General features: G+C 43.1%; 2 protein-coding genes across 4 annotated transcripts; one reads left to right on the top strand and one right to left on the bottom strand.

The window, feature by feature from the left end:
• Positions 1–4,002: 4,002 nt before the first annotated feature.
• Positions 4,003–11,209, bottom strand: LOC111977945 (NFU1 iron-sulfur cluster scaffold homolog, mitochondrial-like). Its single transcript, XM_070448567.1, has 7 exons — positions 8,327–11,209; positions 8,147–8,213; positions 7,675–7,775; positions 7,460–7,520; positions 7,087–7,215; positions 4,615–4,789; positions 4,003–4,429 (listed from the first exon to the last, which is right to left on the bottom strand). The coding sequence occupies exons 2-7, from the start codon at positions 8,173–8,175 to the stop codon at positions 4,325–4,327; spliced, it is 600 nt and encodes a 199-aa protein (XP_070304668.1). The 5' UTR covers positions 8,176–8,213; positions 8,327–11,209; the 3' UTR covers positions 4,003–4,324.
• LOC111978534 (transmembrane protein 150A) lies at positions 9,946–25,384 on the top strand. 3 transcript variants are annotated; one of them, XR_002879187.2, is made up of 9 exons: positions 9,946–10,024; positions 12,024–12,185; positions 15,869–15,916; positions 16,294–16,356; positions 16,686–16,753; positions 17,733–17,863; positions 23,082–23,259; positions 23,663–24,442; positions 24,902–25,384. XR_002879187.2 is itself a non-coding variant. In XM_024008642.2 (9 exons), exons 1-8 carry the CDS (start codon positions 9,960–9,962, stop codon positions 23,848–23,850), a joined length of 903 nt encoding a protein of 300 aa, XP_023864410.2. In that variant the 5' UTR covers positions 9,946–9,959; the 3' UTR covers positions 23,851–23,886; positions 24,902–25,384. The 3 variants fall into 3 exon arrangements, 2 of the variants coding, with proteins under 2 accessions (XP_023864410.2, XP_070304667.1); XM_024008642.2 differs by having other exon boundaries at positions 23,663–23,886; XM_070448566.1 differs by having other exon boundaries at positions 23,663–25,384.
• Positions 25,385–27,131: the final 1,747 nt, after the last annotated feature.

Here is a 27,131-nt window from a genome sequence, read left to right as displayed (position 1 = left end):
TCGTTACGGTGTCTCTGTGCATTCAAATTGAAATTGATTAAAAAAAGCAATTGTGTTCATTGTCCCTAGCTTATGCCTCCCCATACCATAACCCCACCTCCACCATAAGGCACTCTGTTCACAACGCTGACATAAACAAACTGCTCACCCACACAAAGCCATACCTGCCATCTGCCCAGTACAGTTGAAACCGGGACTCATCCGTGAAGAGCACACTTCTCCCCCATGCCAGTGGCCATCGAAGGTGAGCATTAGTCCACTGAAGTCGGTTATGACGCCGACCTGCAGTCAGGTAATGACCCCGGTGAGGAAGATGAGCACATAGCTGAGCTTCCCTGAGACGGTTTCTGACAGTTTGTGCAGCTATCCGCGAGGCTGGTCTCAGACGATCCCGCAGGTGAAGAAGCCAGGTGTGGAGGTCCTGGGCTGGCGTGGTTACACGTGGTCGGCATTTGTGATGCTGGTTGGACGTACTGCCAAATTCTCTAAAACGACATTGGAGGCGGCTTATGGTTGATAAATTAACATTACATTCTCTGGCCACAGCTCTGGTGGACATCCCTGCAGTCAGCATGCCCTTTCTGCAGTCAGCATGCCAATTGCACGCTCCCTCAAAAACTGTGGCATTGTGTTATGTGACAAAACGGAACATTTTAGTTGCCTTCGGAGGCCGAGCAGTTGCCATACCAGGCGGTGATGCAATCAGTCAGGATGCTCTCGATGGGGCAGCTGTAGAACATTTTGAGAATCTGAGGACCCATGCCAAATCTTTTCAGTCTTCTGAGGGGGAATAGGTGTTGTCGTACCCTCTTCACGACTGTCTTGGTGTGTTTGGACCATGATAGTTTGTTGGTGATGTGGACACCAAGGCACTTGCCAAGACATTTCACAACCAGTCAGGGAGCAGGGAGTTTAAAGAGATTTCTCTGCTCATGGAAAGTAAGTAAAGCACAGCTATATTTATCTCAATTCACATTATTACCTTGAATACCAGAAACATCTAACAAATGGCATGCACCACCTACTATTGAGTCAATAAAGCTCTGCATCTATCTGCACTACAGTACTTAGTGAGTATCCACTCCATCAGTTTCACCAGCTCTGGCTGGGTGAGGTATTTGTAAAGACACCCAGCGATGGCTGCAGGCAGCTCCTCTTGATACCTGGCCGGAGACAAGTCTCAGACTCAATTTCCCATGTTAACTTACATCAATCAAAAGCATGGTGAATAGTGCTCCACTCATTGCTGTACAGGGTTAATGGTGGGCTGAAACTACCTCAGACCTGGGGAGACAGCACACACAAGGGAATGTTATTACCCAAAACTTCTGACAGGGTGCCTTTTCCCCTGACACACACTGTGGACGTAAAGGAGGAAATTGAGAAAGTTGGTGAAGCAACAGCAGTGCTGGAATGCGAACAATATGGGTGTCAGTTCTGATTATATGGAGCGGGAGGATGAGGGTCAAGGACCGGAATGGTCGGTAGTGGAAAGACATGGGTAGAAGAGAGATCATGATACAGAAAGCAGTGAAGCATCTAATAAAGAAAGCATAAGGAGGGCCAAGGTAGGAAGCAAGAGTAGTGATGTTGGAGTGGAAAGTGGTGATAGGGTGTGAGGCCCTGTGTTCTCATCAAACACTATCTGACTAACTAATGCAGTAGAGAAAGAGGTAGGTGAAGTAAAATTAGTTTGGTTCATTGGAAATGGTAGATTGTTCATATTTTGTGGTAGCCAGGCTCAGCAAGAGAAGATTCTGAAAATGGAAAAGCTTAATGGGAAGAAGATTAAAGAAGATTAAAAATGTCCCTGGTGCTTATACTAGATTGAGGGGAGTCATCACTGGGGCCTGAATATTTATGTCTATAGATGATATTTAAGAACATGTGAAGGGAGGCAAAGTGATTGAGGACAAAAGGTTGATCAGTAGGAAAGAAGGTCAAAGAAGTGAAAGCCTATCAGTGCTTCTGAGGTTTGACAAGGTTATGCCAGGGAAAGTACACATAGGATTCCCTAGTTTCAATGTCAGAGAATTTGTCCCATCCCCATTGCGGTGTTTAAAATGCCTAAGAATGGGACATGTAGCTGTTCAATGTAAAGGAAGGAAAGTTGTGCCAACTGTGGGGGGGAACATGATTACGGTGAATGTGGGAGCAATGTGAAGGTTAAGTGTTGTAATTGTGTGGGGGAACATAGTGCAGCATTTGGTGGATGCCAGGTTCAGAGAGAGGCTCAGAGATATAGAATCAGTCATGCTGTATCGTATGCAGAAGCTGTAAAACAGATTGGTGGAATTTCCATGGCTGCTCCTGTACTAAGTGGACCTAATTTCGGGACTGGGTTATTCCTAGTAAGCGGTGTCTTTTYTTTTACCCCTTTTTTCTCCCCTGTGTGTGGCCAATTGTGCGCCGCCTCATGGGTCTCCCGGTCACGGCCGTCTGTGACACAGCCCGGGATCGAACCTGGGTCTGTAGTGACGCCTCAAGCACTGTGATGCAGTGCCTTAGACCGCTGCACCACTCAGGAGGCCTAGCGGTGCCTTTTCTGTCCCCAGAAAATAGAAGTTCTTATTTAGTGTAAAATGTGGATTCCAAAAGGCTTTAAATATAATCTCAGGTGTCCTTTACCTTAAACACCAAATATGGATCTTGAAAGGGAATTTTATGCATTTTAAACACTTTTTGTCAGTGGATGTAAGCGTTTTTGCCATGTCCCAAGGTGTTATCAACTTCCACAAGAAATATAAGTCTTAAAATAATAACATGTTTAACATTTTTCTTCATTATTTTATAGTCCTAGTTAAAGTATCTTTCATCAATATTTTTTTTCTTCATGATTATTGTATTTATTATTATTTTATTTAAGATTTTCTGTGTGTCCCTGATACCACTTTCCACCCTGTTAGTTTGCTGTAATTCTCTATTTAAGAAATCAACCCCTTCCTACAATATTCAGGAAATGTCATTTCTTATGGGTAAAAAAAATAGGTGTGAAGCTAAATAAATAAACACTCAGTTTATCTATTTGTCCATGTTTCATGTTGTTATTGTTGTTGTATGTCCCACTCGTAAATTTCCACCGTTAGGCTAAATTACAGAGAAAAAAAATTATACGATAGCTCAAACTTGCTCACTCACAGAGCTATGGCTAATAACATTTCCATCCTGTTAGGTTCCACCTTGTTAGGATTATGCACCTAACAAATTGGAAAATGCACCCCAATGTTTACGTGCCTGAGCTTGATCAATATGTTTTTCTGAAAGTCAAACATGTCCTTTTTCTGAGCGAATACATTATTTTATTTTATTTTATATATATATATATATATATATATATATATATATATATATATATATATATATGTGTGCCAGGGAGAGGTGAGGGGAGTGGTAATTGAAGTGAGATACCTTGCAGCCCGCTGGCTCCACCCCCGAGCCTTATATGGACTTCCTGTCCCAACAAGGTGAGCCTGTGTATCATTAAGCCAGGGCATGCTTGGGGATAAAAGAGGATGCGGCAGAGAATGGAGAGGGAAGCGAGTGTTATGAAGCGAGGGAAATGTCTGTGTGGTTACCCCCACTGTGTACCGAACCGGTTTGGCTGAGGACCTGAGTTTTATGATTACCCCTGGAACGGACAATGAGAATGGATTGTGGACTGTGAAATGGTTGGTGAATTCACCCTTTCCCCAGTGTGCAAAACTCCCTAATAAACACCCCATTTGGATTCTAGTTGTGCTCCTTGTGTGTGTTTGGTTATTGAACTTGGTGACATGGAAACCCCACACCCTTGAACCTGCTACAATATACAAACATTTTCCCAAAAGATTTGAGGTACAAATGGCACCGCATTGTAGGAATAACCCGGCTGGTGTTTCTGCTGGTCCTGGCATGGTTTGGATGCCTGTTCAGAAATCTTGCGCTCATGAATGTGCACTGTCAAAGGACACTTTGATAATGAAGTTGACTTCATAGCTTTTATTGGTAAGGTTATCAATACGACTCAGGTTGTGGAAAGCAGAAATGCCAGGTTGAAGTTTTTTGTGGAGATGGCAAAAGAGATTTGGGGGGTATGAGATGTTAATGTTGAAATGGTTGTTAACATGCTGAACAAGGGTGGAGTGTTCAGCATGATATAGATCAGGGGGATTGGGGAGTTTTTTGGGGGAGGGGAAGGGTGTGATAGAAGTTAATAGGAATTTATTTGGATTTTATTTTCATGGTAATACTGAATTGGTCAGATCATGATTGATCGTATATTCCAGCACAAACGATTGTTTGCGGACCGCCATGATATTGGAGAAAAATTTGGAATTAATTCCTTTTAGAGCATGTACTTCCATTTTGTAATGGAATGTTTTATGTCTCCAAACTTGCGTTCCAACTCGGTGAAAACGTTTGCGTTGACATGATCCACTTCATCTTCCACCTACAGAAACAAAAATAACAGCTATAACTGACAGACATAAAAGCTTAATGCTGTTCCCCTCCTCGCTCACTTTATCCATTTATCCTCATTCTGCCTCTCTATGGGTTTCTCCCTCCTTCTCACTCTCCTCTCCTCCTCCTCCTCCTCCTCCTCCTCCCTGTCCCTCCCTCCTCTCTGCCTCTCACCTGTTCCACGTCATCCACCTCCGGGATGTAGAACTGCAGCATGTTCTGGATGCCATTCTTCAGGGTGACAGTGGAGCTGGGGCAGCCGGTGCACGAGCCAACCAGCTTCAGCTTTACCGTGCCATTCTCAAAGCCCTTAAAGATGATATCACCGCCATCCTCCATCACTGTGGGCCTGTGTGAAACGGGAGGGTTTATTAGTTGAGTTTATTTGTCACTGAACAACATAACAGGTAATATTACAATTGTTATTAAAAACTAGGAGGAAGAGAAGAATGGAGGGGAGGTTTAAGAGGGGGGAGGGGATGGGAGAATTTGTACCGAGCTGTCCTTGAAGATAACATCACTATAGTCTTTATTTCATATCAACATAATTTCTATAATTTGTTTGGGAACAACTTCAGTGCCCAAACAATCTGCCTGAGGGTGGTCTACAGAGATAGGTGGAATGGGCTGAGAGTAGCTGAGGGGTGGGATTAAAAGCGCATGATCTGTAATGATTATGACCGAAAACACTACATACATTCAGGTCTGAAATTATTGGCACCCTTGATAAAGATGAGCAAGAAAGACTATAAAATAAATAATTATAATTGTCTCGCTGGAATATCCACTTCTGGTCATGTTTCAGGCTCCTGGCAGAGGCAACAAGGTTTTTGTTTAAAATGTCCTGGTCCTGGGTAAAGTTCATGATGCGGTTGACTTTAAAGGTTGACAGCGAAATTACGTTGCCACGAGCAGCACTGCAGATATTGAGATGAGCAAGATGCAAGACTTCGCTCTCACAGTCACACACAGTATATGCGTGTAACAGTATAACTTTAAACCGTCCCCTCGCCCCGACACGGGCGCGAACCAGGGACCCTCTGCACACATCAACAACGGTCGCCCACGAAGCATCGTTACCCATCGCTCCACAAAGGCCGCGGCCCTTGCAGAGCAAGGTGCAACACTACTTCTAGGTTTCAGAGCAAGTGACGTAACTGATTGAAACGCTACTAGCGCGTACCCGCTAACTAGCTAGCCATTTCACATCCGTTACACTCACCCCCCTTTCAACCTCCTCCTTTTCCGCAGCAACCAGTGATCCGGGTCAGGGCACCAATGTAACAGTATAACTTTAAACCGTCCCCTCGCCCCGACACGGGCGCGAACCAGGGACCCTCTGCACACATCAACAACGGTCGCCCACGAAGCATCGTTACCCATCGCTCCACAAAGGCCGCAGCCCTTGCAGAGCAAGGTGTAACACTACTTCTAGGTTTCAGAGCAAGTGACGTAACTGATTGAAACGCTACTAGCGCGTACCCGCTAACTAGCTAGCCATTTCACATCCGTTACATGCGCATGTGCACAGATTCACTTCACGCTGTTCACAGCATGACCCACTATGCTGTTTATGTTCTTCATCTATGTTATAGTCGCTGAATCTACCTTTAACAAGGGCCCAGGACCAGTGGAAGCAAAATAGCCCCATAACATTAAAGATCCACCACCATATTTTAGGTTAGGTATGTTTTTTTCTTCTGCATATGCATCTTTCTTTCAACACCAAATCCACTACTGGTGTGCATGGCCAAATAGCTCTATTTTCATGTTATCTGACCAATGCACCAGTTCCAATCCAAGTGCCAATGTCGTTTAGCAAACTCCAGGCATTTGCATTGGTTGGATGACATGAAAATAAAGCTCTTTGGCTACGCACACCAGTCGTGGGTTTTGCGTCGGAAGAAAGATGTATATGGTGGTGGATCTTTGATGTTATGGGGTTATTTTCTTCCAATAGTCCTGATCCTAAATAATATATATATWTTTTTTTTATCCCCAATTTCGTGACTACGATCTTGTCTCATAGCTGCAACTCCCCAACGGGCTCGGGAGAGGTGAAGGTCGAGTCATGCGTCCTCAGAAACATGACCCGCCAAACCACGCTTCTTAACACCAGCCCGCTTAACCCAGAAGCCAGCTGCACCAATGTGTCGGAGGAAACACCAAGTGGCGCAGCGGTCTAAGGCACTGCATCTCAGTGCGAGAGGCGTCACTACAGACCCTGTTTCGATCCTGGGGTGTATCAGAACCGTCCTTGATCGGGAGTACCATAGGGCGGCGCACAATTGGCCCAGCATCGTCCGGGTTAGGGGAGGGTTTGGCTGGGGTAGCCCGTCATTGTAAATAAGAATTTGTTCTTAACTGACTTGCTTAGTTAAATAAAGGTTAAATAAAAAATAAACTGACGCTGGGCCTATGGGACTCCCAGTCGCAAACCCTGAGGCCCTTAAGGTCAACGGCATCATGAACTTTACCCAGTACCAGGGCATTTTAGCCAAAAACCTGGTTTCCTCTACCATTAGGCTGAAACTTGGCCTAAAGTGGATCTTCCAGCAAAATAATAACCCCAAGCACATCAAAATCCACAAAAATGTTTAATTGACCACAACATCAACATTTTGCAATGGCCAGCCTAGTGAAAACCTGTGGTTTGAATTGAAGAGAGCAGTCCATAAGCGCAGATGAATGATATCAAGGATCTTGAAAGATTCTGTATGGAGGAATAGTCCAAGATCCCTCCCAATGGGTTCTCCACGGCTCAGTGCCATCATCCTTGAAAGGTGTTGAAAAGAAGGGTGTAAATAATTTTGGCCCTTATCTTTTTGAGAAAAACAATTATTATTGTTTTCTCTTTCTCTGAGCAGTTGTATCAGTACAAAATATCAAWTTTTTTGCATACAACATAGCTCAATATTTTAATTATTTATTTTATAGTCATTTTTGCTCATCTTTATCAACGGTGTCAATCATTTCAGACCCCACTGTACATCATACTAATAGTATATGGGGATTTTACCTTATCCGTGTATCTAGAAGCTCGTTAATCATTGAAACGATTTCATCATCTTCAAAGTGACCTAAGACAGGAACAGCATGTTGAAAAGTCTTAAATTCATAATACAAAAAAACAAACATTTTCATTAGATGTATGCAATTTATCAAGATGACAATACAGTACAGATTGACCCTCAACACCCATATGAAGAAGAGTTTTGTTCCTGTCATACTCACTGCTCTCATGGTGGGTCACCTGCGTGGTCATGGGGTCTCCACTTAGTGATGGCATCCATGACATGGTGCTTGATGTCTGTCCACTCCACATCGTCTTCTGCCTGACAAAGGCAACACAAAACATGCAAAGGCCTGTTAGTAAATGAACATGGCCCGATACCCCACCCTTCTCCCGAATTCTGCACTTGCACACTTTCTTGCATGGATTTAGCAATGGTGAAAACTCACTCTTGCCAATGCTTATACCAATCCTATGTTTTCAAATCAATGACAAGGATTGTGCAAGTGCACAATTTGGGAGAATGTCAAAAATTTGGACATGGCCCATGAATTGAATCAGAAAATGTCAGTTAAATTGTATTTGTGACATGATCCATTCAGTCATCATGGTCTAATTGCACACAATATCCCAGAGTAAATGGATAGGGTTGGTAGATGAGGGTTTAAACTTTAAAGTGTATTTATTGGGTACCTTGGTAACTGTGATGAAGTCAAGGCCATAGAACGCACTTTTCACTCCTTCCATTTCAAACAGGTTCCTGTGAAAACCAAGGGGGGTCACCAAACAGTGGAGAAGCACATTGCACGTTGCAATAGATTTTTACTTGAGGCATGCACAGAACTGTAACTTAGGCTAATCAGTACAGTAAACCTCTAAGAAATATGTTCCTAGAGCACAAATGATCATCTTCGGTTCGAGTTCTCCTACAGCAGTTCATGTACAAACGTCACTGGTTCTCCCACACTCTGAAAGCAAACAAGCTGATGTTTAGAGAACAATTTGTGATTCACGTTGGAAAACCTCAGTTTATTCACACTGTCTGGTTTGTCATGGTTACTGCTCATTGTTCACATTTCCAATATGGGGAAAAGATGCACTGAGTACAACCCAGGGAATAACACATTAAAGCAATTCCACTTGTTTCCAACGTGATCCCCGATGGAATAAACAAAATATAGACAAAACCAGAAAACGACAGTAATCCATACAGTAAATAAAAAAAACGGTATTACACAGCATAGAATAAATACATTTAAAATAAGAGATAGTCAACCTATCCTATTCCCATAATTTGTTCTCCCAGACTCTCAATACATTATACATCAATAAATCTATATTGCTATCAATACAACTGTAACCGCAATCATTTGAGCATATAGCTACAGCTAACTGCCAAAATAAAGGAAACACCAACATAACGTGTCTTAATAGGGAGTTGGGCCACCACAGGCCTTGGCATAGACAAATTCCCTCATTTGGTGTTTTGTTGATGGTGGTGGTAGAAAACGCTTTCTCAGGCGCCGCTCCAGAATCTCCCATAACTGTTCAATCTGGTTGAGATCTGGTGACAGAGACACACACACCCTTTAATCCCACTATGCTCCATTGAGACCCTTCTTTCAAAGGCACTGAGATCTCTTCTTCTAGCCATGGTAGCCAAAATGATGGGCAACTGGGCATTGTTATACATGATGGGATGTTAATTTCTTAATTAACTCGGGAACCAGGGTGCGATGACACAGAAGCATAAAAATGGCACTAAGTACATACCTACGTCTCCTGAGTACAAACCTTTGTTCAATCATTTTCTTCTCCTGAATACAAACCAAGTAAAATGACCTATAAATCTACTTGTGCTCTTGAGAACATCGGTCAGCAGTAGTGAGTGCTCTGAAGTCACGGATTTAGGTGTCACGGATTCAGACATGTTGCAGCAGTGTGTAGAAAGGAGATCCCACAATGTGAGAAATGTGCAGAAGGGCATAGTCAATGGGAGTGTAAAGTTGGGTTAGAAAAAGCACTGTGTGTCAACTGTGGGGGCGCCCATGCAGTTGGAGATCCGAAGTGCCCTGTGAGAGAGAGAGACCGGTTGAGTGGGGCAGAAAGTTTCCTATGAGGCAGTGAAGAGACTAGAGGACAGCCCAAAGGTGAGTGATTCAACTGGGAGTTCCCAAGTGAGTAGGCCTGAAGAAAGAACCAAAGAGGATGAGTTTTTCAGTAAGGTTGGATTTCTTGCGTTTATAGCAATGGTGATCAACTGCACTGCACTGATGGACTGCAAATCACAGAACATAGATGTGTTAGTCGCATCGGCAGAAAAATATTTGGGTGAGAGATTGTAGTGCAGAAGATCTACAGGGAGTTTTGAGAAAAGGGGTTAGATGGTGGTGCAATTTAAGAGTTTCCCCTTCCACTTTTTTGGGGGACCAAAATGTGCAATCTGCACTCCGACCTGCGAAAGGCAGAAATATGCAACACAGCGTCCAGTCTGCCAGAAATTCACATGAAGAACTCCGGAACCACACCTGTGTGGAAGTACTTGCTTTCAATATACTTTGCATCCAAAATGTACGCAAGTGTTTCCTTTATTTTGGCAGTTACCTGTAGTTCCACTTGTAGGCCTACTCTGTATGTACTACAGAAAACGTGACAACTGTAGCCTTTGAATGTGGTTCTTATAGTTAGTAAATGTGATCAGAAAGGACGGTTTCTCATCTGCGAACTGTGTGGGTCCCGTCAGAGACAGAAGTTTTCTGAAGTTCTGGCCAATGTGTATTGTGTGTGGAACTAGTTTCTCGTTTTAATTGTAAACCTATAACACAGTTATGTCATGGTCGGACATTCATTCAACAGAGTGGGTTTATCCTTACAAACCGAATCTGTTGGATGAATGTCCGATGGTCTTGAAACATTAACTTGAGACTGTCAAAAAGCAAAGAAACGACAAAAGCAGCTAAAGTTAGCTACCTATGGTTGTGCAGTGACACTGACTAGGCTAGGTAATGCCTCAATGACCAGCCTGCAGAACAAAACGGAATGGTTTTTAGATAGCTAGCTAGCTAACGTCGTTAGCTACTTCACTCAATCAAGTTGCTGATGACGGGTTTAACGTTAGTTAGATAACGTTAACTGAAGAAGACCCAGGCAAACAGAGTTCTTGTTATACTTCTTGGCCCATCGTTATTGTTGACTGAACTTTATCTTTAATACATTTAGAGAAATTTCAGCTGCGCAACATGAAGATGGGATTAGGCTAGGACCTGGTTTGACATCGATGATGTGGCAGTTAGGGTTTAGCTACTGTAACGTCCTAAAGATATTGGCAACCAATCGAGCTGAAATCACAGCAAGACGTTCATTAAGTTGGTATACCCAAGTAGAACTCTTAATTTAATAGAAAATGTTGAAACTGAAACCTAAAATGTAATGTATTTCATGACCGAATCAACGGTAGAAAACTCAATTTTACGCGGACCGCCATGATTTTATTTGTTTTGAAAATGAGGACTTGAGASAGCTGGCTTGACATATCCTGTTTAAAATCGATTCCAATTGCTCTACTGTTTATTAATCGTACGTTTGCTAAGTAAATATTCTTAGTCATTACAATAAATAAACATAAATTCAACCTATATAGCTAGCTAGATACATTTATAGAAAGTACGAATATTGGCATCTGAACAGCCAGCTACTATTGAGATGAATTAACTGTTGGTTCTGCAGACTGCAACATAAATCAGAATTCTTGCATGGAATGTATTGGGATTTTGTTGCTGCTACTAAAGCAAAATATAGATATTTAATGTAAATGATCACTGAAGTGGGAATATGTGTGATAGGCTACATAAATAATATAATCTCTAAATTTGGTATGCATTTTGTCAAATTTGCCACTATAGTTTCCGGAATTTGTAACAAGATGTTAAACACAGGAATGACAAGACATGCATTCAAGGCAGAACTTCGAAAGGCCATTTACTACAAAGCTGCAGTTCTCTCTCCCCCCTCCCTCTCTACTCCACTTTCACGAGTTGTTGGCCAATTATTTCAAATCAATCTCATCATTTACCATAGCATAAAGTTTGATTTCTGGACAACTTTAATAACACATTTTTAAGCTCATCTGAAAGTTATAGTTTTAGTTTACAGTTCAGTAAAGGAATCTAAGAAACATATAGTTGGATAGAGCTCCACACTGCCCCTGGGGAACTAGAGTTTGACCGCTATGCAGTCTACAGTGTGTGCTATGTAATTTAAAACAAACAGGGAGATAGCGTCGAGAGGGCCCACCCCATGTTACCTCACGTCTGTCCTCTGACAGGACAAGGTGGTACTCCCTTCCAAAAGGAGTGGCAATAGTGGTTAGACCTTTAGTTTCCTCTGCTGCTCTCAAATGGCAGGAATGTTGCCTGGGTGGTGGAAGGTACACAGACAAACTGGTGCTACGTCAATCTGCTGGATATACTTGAATGATCTAGTTTGGTGACAGGACATACTTATTGGGATTCTACAGTTACGATGAGGCGTCAGGTTTATGGGTGACTGACTCTACTGTGGGGGAATCTAGAGGCAGAAATCTTCAAAGTGCCAGAAAGACAGACCGTGTCTGGACCCAGATCGTCACTACTGTACTTCTGCTGCTGCTCTCACTAAACTACCAAGACATGGTCCTCTGGAGTCTACTCCCAATCTCCCTCTCCCTGGTGTCTCTCATTGGCACATGGGTGACGTAAGTTATATTTATATTTTCTTCTAATGTTTTATAAGAATAACATGTTCTTGAGTTTATTGACTTAGATTTCTGTCCAGCCTGGTCTCATAGACTAGATGTAATTTAGTAAACGTAAATCCGGGACACTSAAATTAGTATGTTACGTTACACTGAGTGTACAAAACATAAGGAACTCTTTCCATGACAGACTGACCAGGTGAATTCAGGTGAAAGCTATGATCCTTTATTGATGTCACTTGTTAAATCCACTTCAATCAGTGTAGATGAAGGGGAGGAGACAGGTAACATGGATTGTATATCAAATCAAGTCAAACTTTATATGTCACATGCGCCGAATACAACAAGTGCAGACTTTACTGTGAAATGCTTACTTACAAGCCCTTAACCAACAGTACAGTTCAAGAAGAGTTAAGAAAATATTTACCAAGTAGACTAAAATAAAAAGAAATAATAAAAAAGTAACACAATAAGAATAACAATAATGAGGTTATATACAAGGGGCACCGGTAGTGAGTCAGTGTGTGGGGTACAGGTTAGTTGAGGTAATTTGTACATGTAGGTGGGGGTGAAGTAACTATGCATAGATAATAAACAGCGAGTAGCAGCAGTGTACAAAAGGGGGGGGGTCAATGTAAATTGTCTGGTGGCGATTTTATGAATTGTTCAGCAGTCTTATGGCTTGGGGGTAGAAGGTGTTGAGGAGCTTCTTGGTCCTAGACTTGGCGCTCTGGTACCGCTTGCCATGCGGTAGCAGAGAAAACAGTCTATAACTTGGGTGACTGGAATCTCTGACAATTTTATGGGCTTTCCTCTGACACCACCTATTATATAGGTCCTTGATGGCAGGAAGCTTGGCCCCAGTGATGTACTGGGCCGTTTGCACTACCCTCTGTAGTGCCTTACGGTCAGATGCCGAGCAGTTGCCATACCAGGTGGTGATGCAAGCGGTCAGGATGCTCTCGATGGTGCAGCTGTAGAACCTTTTGAGGATCTGAGGACCCATGCCAAATCTTTTCAGTCTCCTGAGGGGGAAGAGGCTTTGTTGTGCCCTCTTCACGACTGTCTTGGTATGTTTGGACCATGATAGTTCGTTGGTGATGTGGACACCAAGGAACTTGAAACTCTAAACCCGCTCCACTACAGCCCCGTCGATGTTAATGGGGGCCTGTTCAGCCCACCTTTTCTTGTAGTCCACAATCAGCTCCTTAGTCTTGCTCACATTGAGGGAGAGGTTGTTGTCCTGGCACCATGCAGTGGTGGGGGAACAGGGAGTACAGGAGGGGACTAAGTACACATCCCTGAGGGGCCCCAGTGTTAAGGATCAGCGTGGCAGATGTGTTGATACCTACCCTCACCAGCTGGGGTGGCCCATCAGGAAGTCCAGGATCCAGTTGCAGAGGGAGGTGTTTAGTCCCAGGATCCTTMGCTTAGTGATGAGCTTTGAGGATACTATGGTGTTGAATGCTGAGCTGTAGTCAATGAATAGCATTCTCACATAGGTGTTCCTTTTGTCCAGTTGGGAAAGGGCAGTGTGGAGTGCAATAGAGATTGCATCATCTGTGGATCTGTTTGGGCAGTATTCAAATTGGAGTGGGTCTAGGGTTTCTGGGATAATGGTGTTGTTGTGAGCCATTACCAGCCTTTCAAAGCACTTCATGGCTACGGACGTGAGTGCTACGCGTCTGTAGTCATTAAGGCAGGTTGCCTTAGTGTTCTTGGGCACAGGGACTATGGTGGTCTGCTTGAAACATGTTGGTATTACAGACTCAATCAGGGACATGTTGAAAATGTCAGTGAAGACACCTGCCAGATGGTCAGCACATGCCCGGAGCACACGTCCTGGTAATGCGTCTGGCCCCGCGGCCTTGTGAATGTTGACCTGTTTAAAGGTCTTACTCACATCGGCTACATAGAGCGTAATCACGGAACAGCTGTCCGGAACAGCTGATGCTCTCAGGCATGCCTCAGTGTTGCTTGCCTCGAAGCGAGCATAGAAGGGATTTAGCTCGTCTGGTAGGCTCGTGTCATTGGGCAGCTCGCGGCTGTGCTTCCCTTTGTAGTCTGTAATAGTTTGAGACGAGAGAGTCGGAGCCGGTGTAGTACGATTCAATCTTAGCCCTGTTTTGACGCTTTGCCTGTTTGATGGTTCGTCGGAGGGCATAGCAGGATTTCTTATAAGCTTCCGGGTTAGAGTCACACACCTTGAAAGCGGCAGCTCTACCCTTTAGCTCAGTGCGAATGTTACCTGTAATCCATGGCTTCTGGTTGGGGTATGCACGTACAGTTACTGTGGGGACTACGTCATCGATGCACTTATCGATGAAGCCAGTGACTGATGTGGTGTATGTCATCGGAAGAATCCCGGAACATATTCCAGTCTATGATAGCAAAACAGTCCTGWTGTTTAGCATCTGCTTCATCTGACCGAGTCACTGGTGCTTTCTGCTTTAATTTTTGCTTGGAATCAGGAGGATAGAATTATGGTCAGATTTGCCAAATGGAGGGCGAGGGAGAGCTTTGTACGCATCTCTGTGTGTGGAGTAAATGTGGTTTAGAGTTTTTTTCCCCCTGGTTGCACATTTTACATGCTGATAGAAATTAGGTAAAACTGATTTAAGTTTCCCTGCATTAAAGTCCCCAGCCACTAGGAGCGCCGCCTCTGGATCAGTTGTGGCAGCTTTGCATGATGTATTGTTGTCTTTACCGCCTTGCCCTTTGTGCTGTTGTCTGTGCCCAATAATGTTTGTAACCTGTTTTGTACTACTACCATGTTGTGCTGCTGCCATGTTGTGCCCATCCCCCGTCCCCGCAGGAGGCCTTTTGGTTGGCCATCATTGTAAATAAGAATTTGTTCTTAACTGACTTGCCTAGTTAAATAAAGGTTAAATAAATAAAATGTCGCTTAGTGGCTAGGGCCGACGCTGAACAAAACTTTCCAGAAAGAAAGTCCCATGCTGATACTAAATATTTTTATTCGGTTGAGTTATCTTTTAAGATGCCTGTAGAGCCAGAACCACCACCTTACACCCCACCTCACAACCTCACAAAATATAAACCACTTGTTTCACTGATTCATACATTGTGAGACATTTTATTTAACCTTCATGCTAATAATATTCTAATGACCTCCAACTGTGTACTCTTGCTTAGTCACCCTAATCAGTTCCTGGTTACCCATTGTACCTCTCAAGATTATCAGTGTTTTTTCTGCGAGTGTACTGTATATCACATTGTAAGTTGAGGGTGCGAGTACAAGTGGATGGATGACTTTTCTGGATGGAGATGGATAACTATTTAGCAGCTTTAAAGGTCAAACCACATTGAACACCATCAGCAACCACACTAGAACTGACTGTCACTTTCTGTTTCAATAAAGCGTATTCAACACAATTAATGCATTGGCCAATAAGAAAACAGGTAATTAGTTACTCGGTAAAGAATTAGGTAAACAGTTATTTCCTAAAAGACCGATTCACCACATATACTGTAAGCAATGTGTATAAAGGGAACAGGTTATTTTGACAAAATATAAATGCTCATAAAATAATTATGCTCATAAAATAATTAGTACAATATTACAATATTAGTACAATATTGTACATTGAAAAAATATAGGCCCTAACATAGATAATTAGGCACTTCAATCATATCAAATGGGTGTGTTTGTTTTGTTGTTTCAGGTATGGCCTGGCTTACAGCTATGACCATGTGTGTTCCCTCAACAACTGGTACGTTGTGTTCTGTCTGTGAGAACTCCTACAGACCATTGTGAATGGTTATCTCAGCCAATTATATGTCAATGAAATACATTGCTTTAATGTAACACAAGCATATTTATAAAGCAGTATTGTTCAACACAAGTCCTGGAGATTGACAGGGTGTCCAGTCTCTTCGTTTTAGCCCAGCACCAACACACCTGATTAAATTAATCCACTAATCATCAACTTGATTAGTTGAATCAGGTGTGTTGTTGCTATTGGGTTGGAACAAATGCCTGCACACCCTGTAGCCCTCCAAGACCAGGGGTGAAGACCACTGCATACTGTATACACACTATACATAAAAGGAAGGTCTGTAACCATGATTATTTCCCCTCTGTCTTCAGGGCCCCTGGGAACCCCTGCGGAAACAATACAACTATGGCATGTTGTCAAGTTCCCACCATAAGGTAACCATAGACCACTATACCAAGGCTGGGTTCAACTAACAGAATTTAATCTCATTTCAGAAAGTGAAGAAAATAATTGAAATTATAGTAAAACATTTATAGAAATACTTACTGAACATACATTTTTTGAATTAGACTTTCATTTTTAAGTTTGTCAATTTAAATGGAATTTAACATTGAATTACAATTTGAACTTTAACTCTGTTCCATTCACATCAGAACACTTAGTCAGCTTTTTAACAGACATTCCTAGTTTGTTCTCTGTCACTGGGGAATTTGAGTATTGTTTGAAATAATAGTTTCTTACACATGCTTTGGCCTTGTTGCAGCACGAGTGGAACAAGCTCACCAGAAAACTCTTTCTTCACAGCCACCATCAATGCTGCTTCATTTCTGTGTAAGATTACCTCTGTGACTGTACAGATTACCCACTCTATACATACACAGGTCAACCTGGATCTCTATGCACTATGCAGATGTCTATACTGACACAAAGATGAGAGTGTGCGAGTATGTGCTTATAATGTTGTAATGTAATGGGAGAATCATGAGGCGTCGTACGGGTTAGGGTAGGGTTTGGCCAGCCAGGAAGTCCTTGTCCCATCGCGCTCTGTGGCGGGCCGGGTGAATGCGCGCTGACACAGTCGCCAAGTGTACGGTGTTTTCTCCGACACATTGGTGCGGCTGGCTACCGGGTTAAACGGGCAGTGTGTCAAGAAGCAGTGCGGCTTGGCGGGGTCGTGTTTCAGGGACGCACGGCTCTCGACCATCGCCTCTCCCGAGTCCGTACGGGAGTTGCAGCGATGGGACAAGACTGTAACTACCAATTGGATATCACAAAATTGAGGAGAAAAAGTGGTAAAAGTACCAAACAATTACAATAAATATAAAAGGGTTTGGTATGTCATATTTAGGGCCCTGTGTTTTGGATAATCATGTCACATGACCTGGATTTTAACCTTTATTTAAATCTTTTTCATCAAACTGTCCCCTTTTCATTTTATATCAGATGGTCCAGCACCATCCTCAGACAATTGCTTATATTTTTTGTTGAATTCTTGTTTCTGGAAAAGGCTTAAAATGAAGGTTAAAATCCAGGTCATATGACATGATTAACCAAAGCACAGGGCCCTAGTCATATTTCATATCAAATGTGTTGCTTGTCCTGCTCAGAAAACATCTTCCCGAAAGAAAAGTTATTACGAGTTGATTGTCATTGTTGTGTTATTGAATAATAATCATATAATCACATTGTTTTAGATCAGATGTGATGTTGCACCTATTGTATAAACATGTAATAAACATCTTATGAACATTTGATCAATTATACTGTTATAGATGCATTATAATATACATTTTTACTCTCTCCTCCTTAGTTATGGTGTTCTGTATCTTCCACCATGCTCACATCTTGGAGAGGAACAGTGTCCACTCCATGCTCAGTAGAATCGCCCTGGTGTTTGGTGGAGTGGCAGCCATCGGGGCCTTCGTGGCTGGGAACTGCAATGTTAGTACTTCATGTATTACATACAGTAAATATAATATGCCATTTAGTAGACACTTTTATCCAAAGTGACTTACAGGCGACTTAGGCCTGCGCGGCTGGCTACACTGTACACAACGATGCAGAGAGGAAAAATAAATACAAATAATAATGGAGCTATATACAGGGAGTACCAATACCAGTTCAAGTTGCAGGGGTACGAGGTATTTGAAGTAGATATGTACAGTTATCATCTATCCTAAGTGACTAGTCATCAGGATAGATGATAATAATAAGAATAAAATAAAGAACAGAGTAGCAGCAGCACATGATGAGTGCAAAAGTGTGTGTGTTTGTGGTGTCGGTATGTATGTGTATGTGTTTGTCAGTGGAGGCTGGTGGGAGGAGTTATAGGTGGATGGGCTCATTGTAATGGTTGGAATGGAATGAATTGAACGGAGTCAAGCATGTGGTTTCAATATGTTTGACGTGTTTGATACCGTTCCATTCATTCCATTCCAGCCATTACAATGAGCCCTTCCTCCTATACAGTGAAGGAAAAAAGTATTTGATCCCCTGCTGATTTTGTACGTTTGCCGACTGACAAAGAAATTATCAGTCTATAATTTTAATGGTAGGTTTATTTGAACAGTGAGAGACAGAATAACAACAAAAAAATCCAGAAAAACGCATGTCAAAAATGTTATAAATTGATTTGCATTTTAATGAGGGAAATAAGTATTTGACCCCTCTGCAAAACATGACTTAGTACTTGGTAGCAAAACCCTTGTTGGCAATCAGAGAGGTCAGACGTTTCTTGTAGTTGGCCACCAGGTTTGCACACATATCAGGAGGGATTTTGTCCCACTCCTCTTTGCAGATCTTCTCCAAGTCATTAATGTTTTGAGGCTGACGTTTGGCAACTCGAACCTTCAGCTCCCTCCACAGATTTTCTATGGGATTAAGGTCTGGAGACTGGCTAGGCCACTCCAGGACCTTAATGTGCTTCTTCTTGAGCCACTCCTTTGTTGCCTTGGCCGTGTGTTTTGSGTCATTGTCATGCTGGAATACCCATCCACGRCCCATTTTCAATRCCCTGGCYGAGGGAAGGAGGTTCTCACCCAAGATTTGACGGTACATGGCCCCGTCCATCGTCCCTTTGATGCGGTGAAGTTGTCCTGTCCCTTTAGCAGAAAAACACCCCCAAAGCATAATGTTTCCACCTCCATGTTTGACAGTGGGGATGGTGTTCTTGGGGTCATAGGCAGCATTCCTCCTCCTCCAAACACGGCGAGTTGAGTTGATGCCAAAAAGCTCCATTTTTTTTTCTCATCTGACCACAACACTTTCACCCAGTTGTCCTCTGAATCATTCAGATGTTCATTGGCAAACTTCAGACGGGCATGTATATGTGCTTTCTTGAGCAGGGGGACCTTGCGGGCGCTGCAGGATTTCAGTCCTTCACGGCGTAGTGTGTTACCAATTGTTTTCTKGGTGACTATGGTCCCAGCTGCCTTGAGATCATTGACAAGATCYTCCCGTGTAGTTCTGGGCTGATYCYTCACCGTTCTCATGATCATTGCAACTCCACGAGGTGAGATCTTGCATGGAGCCCCAGGCCGAGGGAGATTGACAGTTCTTTTGTGTTTCTTCCATTTGCGAATAATCACACCAACTGTTGTCACCTTCTCACCAAGCTGCTTGGTGATGGTCTTGTAGCCCATTCCAGCCTTGTGTAGGTCTACAATCTTGTCACTGACATCCTTGGACTGATATCCTTGGAGAGCTCTTTGGTCTTGGCCATGGTGGAGAGTTTGGAATCTGATTAATTGCTTCTGTGGACAGGTGTCTTTTATACAGGTAACAAACTGAGATTAGGAGCACTCCTTTTAAGAGTGTGCTCTAATCTCAGCTTGTTACCTGTATAAAAGACACCTGGGAGCCAGAAATCTTTCTGATTGAGAGGGGGTCAAATACTTATTTCCCTCATTAAAATGCAAATCAATTTATAACATTTTTGACATGTGTTTTTCTGTATTTTTGTTGTTGTTATTCTGTCTCTCACTGTTCAAATAAACCTACCATTAAAATTATAGACTGATCATTTCTTTGTCAGTGGGCAAACGTACAAAATCAGTAGGGGATCAAATACTTTTTCCCTCATTGTAGCTCCTCCCACCAGCCTCCACTGGTGTGTGTTTGTGTTGTGTCGGTATGCGTGTGTGTGTGTGTTATGTGTGAGTATGTATATGTAGTGTGTGTGAATGTGTGTGGGTTTTATGTGAGAGTGGTAGTGTGTGTGAGTGTGTATGTACACCACCCCGTTCACAAAAATGGTTTGCTCCTACAGACAGTGAGTCACGTCGATGTGGCATGCTATATAAAGCAGGCAGACAAGCATTGAGGCATTCGGTTACAGTTCGATTGAATGTTGGAATGGGCAAAACGAGTGACCTCAGCGACTTTCAGCATGGTATGATCGTCGATGCCAGGCTCGCCGGTTCCAGTATCTCAGAAACGGCCGGCCTTCTGGGCTTTTCAGGCACGACAGTGTCTAGGGTTTACAGAGAACTGTGGGACAAATAAAAAACATCCAGTCGCCGGCAGTCCTGTGGGCGAAAGGAGCTYGTTGATAAGAGGTCGAAGGAGAATGGCAAGAATCGTGCAAGCTAACAGGCGGGCCATAACCAGGCAAATAACAGTGCAGTACAACAGTGGTGTGCAGAACGGCATCTCGGAATGCACAACTCATCGGTCCTTGTCACGGATGGGCTATTGCAGCAGACGACCACACTGGATTCCACTCCTATCAGCTGTCAACACCCCAATTGTGTTTGTACATTTCCTCAGACAATTGAGCAAGTGTGAAGAGATCGCAGAAGAAGCGGCTCCAGTGGGTACACCAACACTGGACAATTGTGGGAAAGTGGAAAAACATTGCTTGGTCCGACGAGTCCCAGTTCATGTTGCGTTATGCTGATGGCAGAGTCAGGATTTGGCGTAAGCAGCATGAGTCTGTGGACCCATCCTGCCTGGTGTCAACGGTATAGACTGGTGGCAGTGGTGTAATGATGTGGGGAATGTTTTCCTGGCACCCGTTAGGGCTGTTGATACCAATAGAGCAACGTTTCCATGCCCCAAAGAATTCAGGCTGTTCTGGGTGCAAAGGGGGTCCGACCCGGTACTATATGGATGCACCTAATAAACTGGACACTGAGTGTATAGTCTTGTGAGTGTGCATAGAGTCAGTGCAGATAATCCGGGTAACCACTTAATTAACTGTTAACTGCCTTATGGCTTGTGGGTAGAAGCTGTCTTGGAGCCTATTGTTCCGAGAGCCGTTGCTCCGGTATCGTTTGCCGGACGGTAGCAGAGTGAACAGTCTAGGGCTTGGGTGGTTGGAGTCTTCTGCAATTTTTCGGCCTTTCCTCTGACACCGCCTGATACAGTATAGAGGTTGTGGATGGCAGGGAGTTCGGCCCCAGTGATGTACTGGGCTGACGGCACCAGTGCCACCCTCTATAGCACTTTGCGGTCGAGGGAGGTGCATTTGCCATACCAAGCGGTGATGCAGCCAGTTCACATGCTCAGACGTTGCATGCATCAACCAATGGTTATGTGCCATGTCATCGACTGTGTCATCGTCTGACAGATTGAGGGGATTCGATTAATCTGGCTCGGGCACCCGGGTAGGCATGTTTTGCACCATTCGTTTTGGAACCGGGCTAACTCCCGGGTGTGAGCCAGGTGCCACATTCAAAGCCCAAGGTGAAGTTGGCTCAAAACAAAAGTGATGTAATAATGAGTAGGATTCTGTGTTTTCACATGCAAAAGTGATTGCTTTTGATAAAAACGCTTCATCTGCCTTCCCAAATTCAAACATACTGTATATTTTATGGAAAAGAGATGTTGTATGTTTCTGGACGATACATCATGCTGCCTGGCTGACAACATGACAGAGCGGCATAGATTACTGAGAAGGGAGCTCCTTCCTCACTGCTTTTGCAGGCCATAGACTGGTGTGTGCCCTGCGGCTCAGCATAATCCAATCCGCCCATTGCTAAAACTTATGATGTGGTTAGCTGATACTTAAAATAACTATCCAGGCATTGTAAGATCTGGCATGCATCAGCAACACCTGGGCAGAGGAACACACCAAAAGTCTGTATAGGCCAAAAGATGGGAGACGTCGTGACCTGTGCTCTTAAGGTCGTACTGCCTTAGTTAGCAACCGGAATCACACATACACCTATTAAGTTGAACGGTACGACCTTTCCGTTTGTCTCTAGAGCTGCCACAAAGACACATTCAGAACAGAGAGGAAAAGACAAAGCGAGAGGGTTTACTGCGCCCAAAATCTGTCCACGTTAAGCAGATAATTAATTATACTAAACAAAAATATAAACTCAACATGCAATAATGTACTTTACTGAGTTACAGTTCATATAAGGAAATCAGTCAATTTAAATAAATTCATTAGGCCCTAATCTATGGATTTCACATGACTGGGCAAGGGCGCAGCCATGGGTAGGCCTGGGAGGGCATAGACCCACCCACTTGGGAGCCAGGCCCAGCCAATCAGAATTCGTTTTTCTCCACATAGGGCTTTATTACAGACAGAAATATGCCCCAGCATCCACTCAGACGATCCAGAAGGTGAAGATGCCGGATGTGGAGGTTCGCGGCTGACGTGGTTACACATGCTCTGCGGTTGTGAGGCCAGTTGGACGTACTGACAAATTCTTTAAAATGACGTTGGAGTGGCTTATGGTAGAAAAATGAACATTCAATTCTCGGGCAACAGCTCTGGTGGACATTCCTGCAGTCAGCATGCCAATTACACGCTTCCGCAAAACTTGAGACTTCTGTGGTATTGTCTTGTGTGACAAAACTGCACATTTTAGAGTGGCCTTTTATTGCCCCCAGCACAAGGTGCACCTGTGTAATGATCATGCTGTTTAATCAGCTTCTTGATATGCCACACCTGTCAAGTGGATTGATTATTTTGGCAAAGGAGAAATGCTCACTAACTGGGATGTAATAACCCAGGAGCTTGAGAATGTTCTCTGTAACACAAACATATCCATCATTGAGGAATTGGAGTATTGTGTGACATAATGGTTTCTTATAAGTGCTTTGGCTTTGTCATTTGCAGCTAGAATAGTTAAATGGAACCTTGTCTTAAGCCTCTCCTCTAGCCAAGGTACCTGATACTAACTGTAACCTGTCCTCTCTCCTCCAGCCCGCGTACCTAACGCTGGCCCATTACCTGGGGGCTGCGGTGAGCTTCCTGTGTATCTGTTTCTACAGCCTGCTCCTCACGGTGCTCACAGGGAAGTGTGTTCTGACCCGGATGGAGTGGTTCCTCTACCCAGCACGGGTCATGTCTACTGCGGTCCAAATCATTGTCACTATTGGCTGTATCCTTTCACTTGCTCTGATGAACACTATAAGCCTTACCCCTGACCTTATAACCCCTGAACCTATTAAACTCTGCTGGGTGTGCATACACTCAGGAAAATTATAGGGATGACACAGTGCAAGAGTAAATATACAAGAACAGTAGTGTCCTCTTCCATACGTCTTCAACTTCAACTTTGCAAACGCTCACAGGCCCTGAAAGGCACAGGACATCCTAGGTAGTAGTGGTATTTGATAACAAGAAGATACCGTCCAGAACATTGACAGTGAGGTTGCCTATCTGTGTGTTTTGTCTGTTTACTGATGAGTAATGTTTGAACATCTTCAACGTTCCTTTGAACATATGCGTAGGGTTACTATTAACAACTACAGTTCTCCCTCCTTGACCTCTGACCACGACAGATGCAATCTTGTTTGTACAGGAGGAATACATGTACAAGCACTCAGCGGCCGTGTTTGAGTGGATACTGAGCGTCAACCTGGAGCTGTTTGAGCTCAGCTTCGCTGTTGAGTTCTGTTTCTTCTCCTCCTCCATGTTGTGTATGCTGCTGGGGAAGAAAGATGAGGAGGAGCCTATCCTTCTGGCCTGAGAAGATAAGATGCTACTGGGCTGGGGGAGACCCACTGTAAGAGACACTTGGGTCATGTGATGCATGAAATGGAAGAAAACGTTCCAAAACGGAGACCAGCTGGACTTGTCCATTTAAGAGTCGGTTAAAAAAAAATCACGTTGTGCCCTAATGAAATAACCCAGTAGTTTACAAACTTTTCTATGTTGTGACCGATCTAAAGCTTGTGGAATTGGACCAACCAAGTAAAGGGAACAATTGTTTGTAACCGGTTCTGGCTGTGACCAAAAAACGAATCAGCTGAATCGTCCACGACCCACCGTTTGGGGAAACACTGACCTAGTGGAATCAAAGATGGGGATCATACATAACCTTTGATCTCGTTCTCAGACCAAGTCTTATTATTGAGGATGATTTAAAAAAATAAATAATCAGGGCTGAAAACATTTTTCTTATGCAGTCCCTAAATACAAAACGAAAGATGAGTTATTCGGGTCACAACAAATCAAAGTATTTCTGAAAGCTTTGGAAAAGGAAAACTGTCAATCCTACAACTTTCATAGCCACTGATGGACCAATACCAGGACACCTTAGCATTTGAGTAGTAGTCACTGTAAGTACTAAAATCATTATTTCTATTCCCATGTTCTGAATTGATCAAGGTGAAATTTCCTATTTTATGGGCCATGGAGAATTGTGAATGATATTATTCTTTCAATGTTTTGTCTATATGTCTAAAACGTAAAGTCTTGGGTGCATTACTCTGCCTTTGAAGTATGCCAGGCAACAACAGAAAAAGGTTTCATATATATTGTGTATAAAAATGTAACTGTCTGCAAAGTGAAGTATTGAGGTGTAATGTTGTGATGGAATCTGAGGCCAGTAATCTCTCGACAGCTTTAACATAAAAATTATGATCAAGTAGCTGATTTGGTTATTGGTGTGGAGATTAGAAGCCAGTGATGGTTCTACCTTTGTGATAGAACAGGTGATGTAATGTGAAGGAGGCAGGAAATTCAGGCAGGTGTGGTGGTTAAGATTTATTAATAGAGGCCTCTGTCTTTTGTGATAGATCATTCTGGAAAGCTTTTTGATGGCAGAACAGCTGGTTGTACAAGTTTTACTGCATACCTGTCAGATGAGAAGAACCCGAACATAAGCAATCATTCATCCAGAAACAATGTAACTGAAAATGTTATGAACAGAACAAATTTCTTAGCAAGGCATAATACTTTGTATTTGTTGCTTTCTTATGTATCGGTCTCATTTTCTACTGCTTTTCTACAGTGTTCCTATTCAAGGATTTGTGCAATGATGATTCACTTGTTTACAACAACAATATATCATGGACTATATGGTTACATCTTAACAAAGTGGTACATAAATAAATAGTGACAAACTGATGTTTACTTAGGGTATAAATAAATAAAAGCCTTTAGCCTAATTCAGTATGAAAATATCGACTTGGAAGGTTTCCTYAAGGCTCTTAATTTTTGGAGGCATTTCTTTTGCCAAGTGTAATTGAACAATAAAACGTGTGGAAGATCAAATCTAATCATTGTTGTATTTGTGATTCCTCTGCAGGACTGTCTCATGATATCACACACTTTATAACAAGATCTAGTCGTCACATCCCTTAAGCTGTCATATCAGTGACGTGAAAACTTCTCTGACAAGTTCAACCGCATGGTTTCCGCATCAACACAACTCACTCCAGGGTCTGTCATGTGTTTATGTAATGCTCCAAAGGGGACAGTGTGTAGGCCGTTCATTATAGGTGTGTGTGTGTGTGGGAATGCAGGCAGGAGTCAGTAAAAAGCATGTAATGTTAACATATCTAAGGGGAGTCTGACTTCGCTATTCCTGGGGTATACTGTACAGAGTTGGGGTCAACCATGATACTGTATATGAGTTGTGTCCACAAAAACATCCCCCTTGCCTCACTCATATGTGGAAACAAGTAGTGCTGTCTCTTCACGCTTGCTCAATTGTCTGAGGAAATGTACAAACACAATGAATGTCAAAAACATGCATACCTCTGGAACACAAGCATTAAGTGTTCTTAGAACACAGGCATGACTCATATCAGTGGTGTTCGGTACAGTAGGTGTTGCCCCATCATTATATAATTACTATGGCATTGTGGGGTGTTAACACTTATCGGCTCCCAGGTGGTATTTGCGTGGGGACAGGTGTGTACTGTAGGTGCACAGGTAACTCAGGTGGTATTTGCGTGGGGACAGGTGTGTACTGTAGGTGCACAGGTAACTCAGGTGGAGTTTGAACCGGAGATGTTTGAGAAACCTAGTCATTGTGTTGTTGACTCTCACTGCGGACTGATAGCTGTCTGAATTGTAGGGTCTTGGAATAATGAATGTCTGTTGGGTGTGTGCACTGGCTGAGGATGACTTGGGAATGTACAGAACAAGAAGTACTTGAAATTGATTAGCCTACTTTATGTACAAAGGGTGCATAATTATAAAAAATATATATAAATATGTTTTTATTGTCACTTCCCCCAGATAGGTGCAGTGAAATGTGTTGTTCTACAGAGTCAGCCATAGTAGTAAGGGTCCACTGGGGCAAATTAGGGTTAAGTGCCTTGCTCGAKGGCACATTGGCCGATTTTTCACCTTATCGGCTCGGGTATTCGAACCAGCGACGAACACTCCAACCACCAGGTAACCAATATGGCAAGGTGAAGCTACTATATCCAATCCTTTGAGATCTACATACATTGTAGAGGTAGGGAACGATCTGGATTTCAACATAGAGCAAAAGTAGATACTGGGTGCATTTCAGATACAGATTCTGTGCATTTTATTGGGAGATTATATGATGTTCATACAATATGTTTCCTGGGATTGTTATTAAACACTTCTACAGGCTTTGTACAGATCTGATTATCTATTCAGACCAGAGCGGTATACTATGATTGAATCTAGTTCTACCTAGGGTTTTCCAAAGCTAGCAGGCTACCATCTTCCCATTCCAGCTCAGGCTTCATCTGTAGAGTGTCTCCTGACCCCTCCTGTCTCAGCCTCCAGTATTTATGCTGCAGTMGTTTGTGTCGGGGGGCTAGGGTCAGTCCGTTATATCTGSAGTATTTCTCCAGTGTCCTGTGTGAATTTAAGTATGCTCTCTCTAATTCTCTCTTTCGGAGGACCTGAGCCCTAGGACCATGCCTCAGGACTACCTGGCATGATGACCTATGGAATGGAACCCTGACCTGTTCACCTGACGTGCTACCTTTCCCAGAACTGCTGTTTTCAACTCTCTAGAGACAGCAGTAGCGGTGGAGA

The sequence above is a fragment of the Salvelinus sp. IW2-2015 genome, linkage group LG18 (assembly GCF_002910315.2).
Source record: "Salvelinus sp. IW2-2015 linkage group LG18, ASM291031v2, whole genome shotgun sequence".
Classification (NCBI taxonomy): Eukaryota; Metazoa; Chordata; class Actinopteri; order Salmoniformes; family Salmonidae; genus Salvelinus; species Salvelinus sp. IW2-2015.
Note: the sequence above shows the minus strand (reverse complement) of the source record. Positions and strands in the feature narration are given on the sequence as shown.